This window comes from Mobula hypostoma, chromosome 9, assembly GCF_963921235.1.
Source record: "Mobula hypostoma chromosome 9, sMobHyp1.1, whole genome shotgun sequence".
In the NCBI taxonomy this organism is placed as follows: Eukaryota; Metazoa; Chordata; class Chondrichthyes; order Myliobatiformes; family Myliobatidae; genus Mobula; species Mobula hypostoma.
The window spans coordinates 133,324,354-133,331,293 of NC_086105.1; the positions used below are offsets into that span (position 1 = coordinate 133,324,354).

General features: G+C 36.3%; 1 protein-coding gene across 3 annotated transcripts in view; it reads left to right on the plus strand.

Annotated features, from left to right (window-relative positions):
* Positions 1-6,225, plus strand: part of grin2aa (glutamate receptor, ionotropic, N-methyl D-aspartate 2A, a) — a 315,483-nt gene extending 309,258 nt beyond the window's left edge. The window contains exons 13-14 of one of the 3 annotated variants that reach the window (XM_063059218.1): positions 121-1,784; positions 2,079-6,225. In XM_063059218.1, the coding sequence (XP_062915288.1) occupies positions 121-1,784; positions 2,079-2,082 (1,668 nt within the window). In that variant the 3' untranslated portion in view covers positions 2,083-6,225. Of the gene's footprint in view, positions 1-120; positions 1,957-2,078 lie in introns of those variants that run through there. The other 2 variants (XM_063059219.1, XM_063059217.1) reach the window with 2 other exon arrangements.
* Positions 6,226-6,940: the final 715 nt, after the last annotated feature.

A 6,940-nucleotide genomic window follows, 5' to 3' on the forward strand; every position in this document is an offset into this window, starting at 1 on the left:
CTTAAAAATGGTTATTAGATTCTTTGGCTCTAGTCTTGTTGGTCTGAGAAAATCTGAGAACATTTAGCTTGATGCGTTCACACTGGCTATGCTAATTCTTCGCTCCATTTTGTTTTACAGGGAATCTGGAGCTGTATACATGGTGTGCCCAATGAGGAAAAGAAGAAGTCTCCAAACCTGGATTTAAACAGCCCTCAAACAAACATTCTGAGGCTGTTTAACACAGCAAAGCCAATGGCCAATATATCAAACCTTAATGCTTCAAGAGCAAACTCTCCTAAAAGAACTTCCAATTTCATTCAGAGAGGGTCTTTGCTCCTTGACGTGGTTGACCAAAAGGGGAATTTCTTGTATTCTGACAACAGGCCCTATCAACCCAAGGAGACAGGCTTCAACGACAACACCAGTGAAATGTTAGCCCTCAATGTAAGCCGACAGAAAGACAACCGAAACAATTATATCCTCCAAGGGCAGCACCCATTGACTCTAAACGAAGCAAATCCAAACACCGTGGAGGTTACCGTGAGCTCGGAAACTCCAAAACTTAACTCCAGGCCTAGGCAGTTGTGGAAAAAGTCCGTGGAAACCTTGCGACAGAACCAGGGATCGACGGTGGAAAATGTCAACGTGGAGCCCAAGCAACCTGTTAAAAATCAAAGGTACCTACCAGAAGAAGTTGGCCATTCTGATATGTCGGACTGTTCTAGCCGTACTACTTCCCACAAGGACCCTGATAACAATCAAAAGCATCATAAGTATAAGGAACCCTTCAAAAAGAAGTCCATGATGGCCAAGTACCCGCGAGACTGCAGCGAGATCGAGCTCTCTTATCTTAAGGCCAAAGAAGGGTATCAGCACCATCGTGAGAAAGTGTACACTATTGATTCTGACAGAGAGTCTAATTATCACTCAGATCACCATCATTACCGGGAAAGCATGCCAATTCCTGAAGACTTGGACTACCCCCCAGTGTATCACAATCAGAATGAGAACTACAGGAAGCAGGAAGCAGTTCTGCACCTAAATAGGACTCCTCAGCATAATGAGGACAATGCTGAAAACAAATACAGCCTGTACAATAAGCATTACAGCTTGAAGGAGAAAAATATTTCCCCGGTAGAGTACAGTGATAGGTACAAGCAGCCCACTGTACACTGCCGAAGCTGCCTTTCCAAGCTGCCTAATTACACCACACACTATTCGGTCAGGTCTCCCTATAACAGATGCGATGCCTGTGTACACACAGCAAACTTGTATGACATTAGTGAAGATCACATGTTACAAGAGCCAGTAAGCCCCATGTGCCCCGAAGAATCCTTTGCCCATCATTGGGCTCCTTCTGACGTCTCAAACATGCAGAGGGTAAACAGACTCAGAATTAGCAGGCAGCACTCCTTCGACAATATCCTTGAAAAGCCGAAGGAAGTGGATCTCGGAAGACCTGCCCGGAGCGTGAGCCTGAAAGAAAAGGACAGATTTCAGGATGACCCTTATGCGCACGTATTCAGTATTAAACCCGAGAAACTCTTTAGCACGAAGGTTTCCGTTTTTGACCACCACCTGGAAGAGAGCAAGCGGAGTAAGTCATTGTATCCAGACCATGTCTCCGAGAATCCATTCTGGCACTCCTTCCGTGAAGATCAGCATCTGGTCCATGGGCGAAGTTCTTCCGACATATATAAACAGTCCGCTGCATCAAAGGCATGCTACGATAATCACTTTAGATCATCCATTAAGTCGACAGCATCTTACTGCTCCCGAGATGGACGAGTTCCTAACGATATGTACATTTCAGAACATATTATGCCTTATGTATCAAGCAGAAATAGTATTTACTGTACTCCCAGGGTTTTGAATTCTTCCAGCAATAGACGTGTCTACAAAAAAATGCCTAGTATTGAATCAGATGTTTGACTCTTCATTTGTTTGTCTAATTCTTCATTTAAGCTATTCATTTGCTGTAGCTAATGATGTACATAGTTGCCAACATTTTGAAGTAGGAACTTAGGAGACATTAAGGGGCAGCTTTGCCAGACAGTCGTTGCTAACATTGTCTTCTTTCTCCTATTTTCTGATAGATAGGGCTGACTGGCCTTTCCTACTATCTGATGGCAAAGGAGCAACAGAAAAGAGATACATGTTGATGATCATACCAACTGGTTAGCTTTGCTGCAAATGAAGACTCCATAAAATGACCTAGTGGAATTATTGTCTCCCTTTTACGGTGCATTAATCTGTAACAGACCACACTAGGCAGGCCATTGAATCTTAGGAGAACACTGGTTATGTAAAGTAAGCAAGAAATAGACGACAAGCTCAATATTACTGTGTAAATGTAGGGAGTTGGCAACTATGCTATTATATGTAATCCAGTTCTGTAACTGCTGAAATGTTTCAATTCAACTGTTTCCCAAAGTGAAACCCTGAGCTAAAGCAGCTAATAGCATACTTTAGAGATTCTGAGAACAAATGGGTCCTCTGGTAGAGTCATAATTTCTTTTCCTTAGAAAGTAATCAAAATCCAGAGTGCATAGCTCATCTTGTATGGCCAACCTTCTCAACTGTGTGAATGTATCCTCGGGAAAAGCCCTTTATGAACATCAATTGAATAGAGTACTATGAGGATTCCAATGTTAAGCATAATATTCCTACAACACTATAGCAGTCATCACATTGTGTAACAGTGCTACAATCGTAATATTTTGAGACTTGTTTTCTATTGTTCCACCTAGTAATTTTTTCCAGCCTTTGTTGCTTACTCAAGTCTGTTCACTTGAAGAAGTTATGGACCAGCAGTGAAAAGATTAACTGCTGAGGAGCAACAGAAATTTGCTAATAAAATGCATGGCATGAACGTTCAGGGATTTTGCATTATAGATTTTAATAAATTCGGGTAGCTGCAAAATGTAATTTATATGCTGTTAGCTTGGGGATTCACTTCAACTGAATTCTTTAACTCTTCCCCAGATTTGATAGACATGAATTGTGAGCAAATCTGATAGTCCATCTCTTTGCAGTATATTCCCATTGTATTGTATATTTATCATGTAAACTTGAACTGATTATTTTTAATATGGCAATGGGGGTATAAAATATGCCCCTAAGGGCAACAAACATTAGAATGTCACCATTATAGAAAAGAGCATATAATTATTAAAAATAGTATATGTAAGTATCTTCAGTTAACTCTAGATTTTTAACAGTGCTGAACTTTGCTGCTTGATAAGTGAAATATGCCCACGGCTTTGAATAAAAACTTCCATAACTACCAGCACACTATGGGCATTTTGTATGCTGAAAGGGCTGGAATTTATGACTTTGAGTACCAGTGATATGCTTAATTTAGGGAAAAATATCATTCGGCCATTGAATATATCCATTTAAGGCTTAAAGGTACCTGTATGTTGTTTTATGATGTTTTTCACAATATCATGTGAATAACGTAACATAAAAAAGATGATTTCAGCATAAATAGTATCTCTGAAAGTTATCCCTTCCCCATTTCATTCCAAAATACCAAGTTTTACTCTGAGGTCTCTATGTTAATTATCTCAAAGGAACATCTCAGCAAAATGTTTATCAAAATAAAATGTATTAGGAAAGTATTTTCAATTACTAGTGGTATATACAGGAATACAACAGTCAATTGATTAGATTTGACTTCAATAGAAATGTTATTTTACCACAGGATGCCAGGTAATTAATTTCCAACCTGCCAGCAAACCCAGGAAATGTTACTTGAATGTGGATGTCTTAATTTAGGAGCAAAATTAATTCACTGGAAATCACATTAAGGTCTCTTAAACTTAGCACAGAAAAAAAAATAAATTAGAAAAAAATTAAATGATATTCTGTGATTTTTAGGAATATAGTAATCTCAGTGATTGCTAACAGAGGTTTTAGCAGTTTCTTGCAATACTGGTTTTAATGATCTTAATCACTCCCGCTTAGTGAAACCGCTGAGTGGCCACATTGAGTGATCACTGCTGAGAGAGTCATTACTCAGTGAATAGTATCTTCCCTAGAAAGCAGTTCATGTGTTTACACTGAAAGATAATATCATCATTGATATGAGAATTTTAAAGCTCTATTAAAGATTCAAATTTAATTCTAGTACATTCCCGATTTCTTTTCTCTGACACCAGACTTGTGAGAAAGGTGTTAAAAAGGAGAGAGAATACAATTTTAACAATGCTATCATGCTTTTTAATATAATACTGCTTCCCACTCATCACACAATATAATTTCCAACAATAATGCAAGTTATGTTGCAAAACAAAGTAGTAAGCTCCATGAAACTTCCTCCATTCCATTTTAGCAACCTTCCTTGTAAACTGAATCATTGCTAGAAATTGCAGCACGCCAATCTTTTTAACATGCAGGCTACAGGCATATATAGAGAATCATTTGATAATGTCTTGTGCATGAAAAGAATACTACCAATTGTTCAGGAATTATGACACTTTAAACTTGTTACAGAAGGAATAGTCTCATATTATGATCACTAAACATTTGACATTACCATGAAACCTGCCTCACATATAATAACGTATTAAAATAGTTTTTATTTTTTCCTCAATGAATATAATTTCATGATAGGAATTATCCAAGTCTCAGTCTCTTGAACTAGTGACCGAGTCATTCGTTTTCCTTTAGAAACTGCTGTTTTTCAAAAAATAAAATCTCTGCTTTTTAATGATATTCTTTTGTAATAGAATAATCTCATGTAGAAAAACAGCTGACATTACTTAAGAATATCTTGAACAGTTGCCAGATTACTCAAGAAAAGTTTGGCTTTGTACCACAATATGTGTAAATTGGTTCTCATGCAAAAATAAGGAAAGACCTTTCAAAAGCTTGATTATTTTGCCATTACCTGAACACTTTTTATATAAAGGCATAAGTAATATTTCAGCTGTAAATTGCAACAAGCTTGATCTTTCTATAACTGTATTATAGCAATGAATGTGAAAAATGGTTACTAAAATTATAAACCATCATTTACATAACCAATCAAATAAAACCCACTCTATGGTAATTAGCGCAGCTAAAAATGTACGAAGTATCGTACATTTCTACTGCACAATCCAATTAGTAGTTTCTCATCCCTATCCGCGCCCATTAATGCTGGATCTTCCACTTTATAGATAAGTCACAGTAGTAGATTTCAATATATATTTAGCAGAAAAATATTGATTGGTTTTATTATTATTTCCCATTGGTTATTGCCTTATTTAGCATAGAATGATTTCTAAGGTTCAAGAAGTAACATGATATTGTGGAAATCCCATTGCCACACACAGCATGTTTAATTCAGGTACAATGGTGGCTGGCACTAATTCAGTCCCTGGTTTGCAAAATTGGTTTTCTTAGTCAAGGAAATTAAGCTGTAACTCAACATAATCCAAAACATATTATTGTTTTAATGTCCATGTCCTTTTTTTCAGTTTGTAACTGTTCTCTGTTCTAATTGTGCCCCCTAATTTTTTCTCTTGAAATGAAGAGATCTTATGTTACCTTGAAATTTGATGTGGGTCATAGTCATGCAAGTGACATATTTTAGATTGCACTAGAGAGGAAGTTACACAAAGTGATTCAGTGAGATATTTGGCAAGGACAGAGCATAAATAATTATAAGATGTATATTTTGCTAAACAGAGTGAATTCAACTTAGTATCCAAAAGTTTAGGTCTGAAATGTTCTTTGGCTGTGTGCATGTTGTCCTCAGTCATAAAATATATGTCATGCTCATCCAATTAACATTTATGTGTAACTTGGACGTGAAAGCATTGGACACACATTTTGCCTTGCTAAACATTCACAATGATATTCTGTTTGATTATTGGTACTAAAGTAATTTGATTCCTGCCTATTCCTTCATTAGATGAGAAAACACTAATTATTACTTTGTGGCAGTGTAGATTTCAAACATATCTGCTATCGAAGTCTGTATTTACATTTGTTTTGATCTTTATATGAACTCTAACTGTAATATTTGCCAAGGTTGTCTTTAAAACTGTAATATGCGTTTTTTTTCTTTTCCATTGTAGATGTGTAGAAATTACAATTGGAATGGATTTTGAATGTTCAAAGTGTTTACTGCTACAGCATTTGATGTAAATAGGTTGTCAATTGTGCCAGAAAATCTGATGTAAAAATGTAAATAAGTAAAAGTACCATTTTTCTAAGGAAGACTATTTCTGCCACTTTATATCAAAATTAAAACTATAGTCACTTAACTTTCTTTAATACTGTGGTTATTTCAAATGCACTTTTCCACAAAAGAATGCCTTTTATCAGTTCTTGCATTGAAAGCTCAAATAGTTTATACACAAATAATAAATCTTAGCAGTTTATTGTTCAACCATATCATTTTAGTGTTAGTAAACTGTAGGTTTGACCTGCGTGTTGATCTTATACTGGATGATCACTGAGATTTCCATGTAACCTTATGCATCACACCGTAAGAAACCCCAGATTTCATGATCTTGCAACTGTTTTTGACAGCTTGTTGCGTAGAAATTGACTTCTTCCTTTCTTATAAAAGTTAATACACTTAAAAGCTATCCCATTAGCTGTAAAGTGCCCTGGAATGACGTGAGATTGCAAAAGGTGCAGCACAATTGCTTTCTTTATAGTAAGCGATAAATTTGAATCTCATTGGCTACCTGTAAGGAAAGTAACTGCATTTTCCAGTCAAGTGTCTCCTACAATAGTTCTGCAGACCACATTAAAAAAATTCACATACACATATATGGAAATCATTAATGTTGTTGAAAAACTCTGTGACTAAGACTCAAAATCTATTGACTTTACACCTATGATTTCTTTCCCTCTGCTAATATTAATTTTGCATTGGGATAACTTCAATAATTATCCTTGATCTTAAGGGGATTAGAGGCACTCATTGCAGTTTAACAGATTAATCATGTGTCTTTCC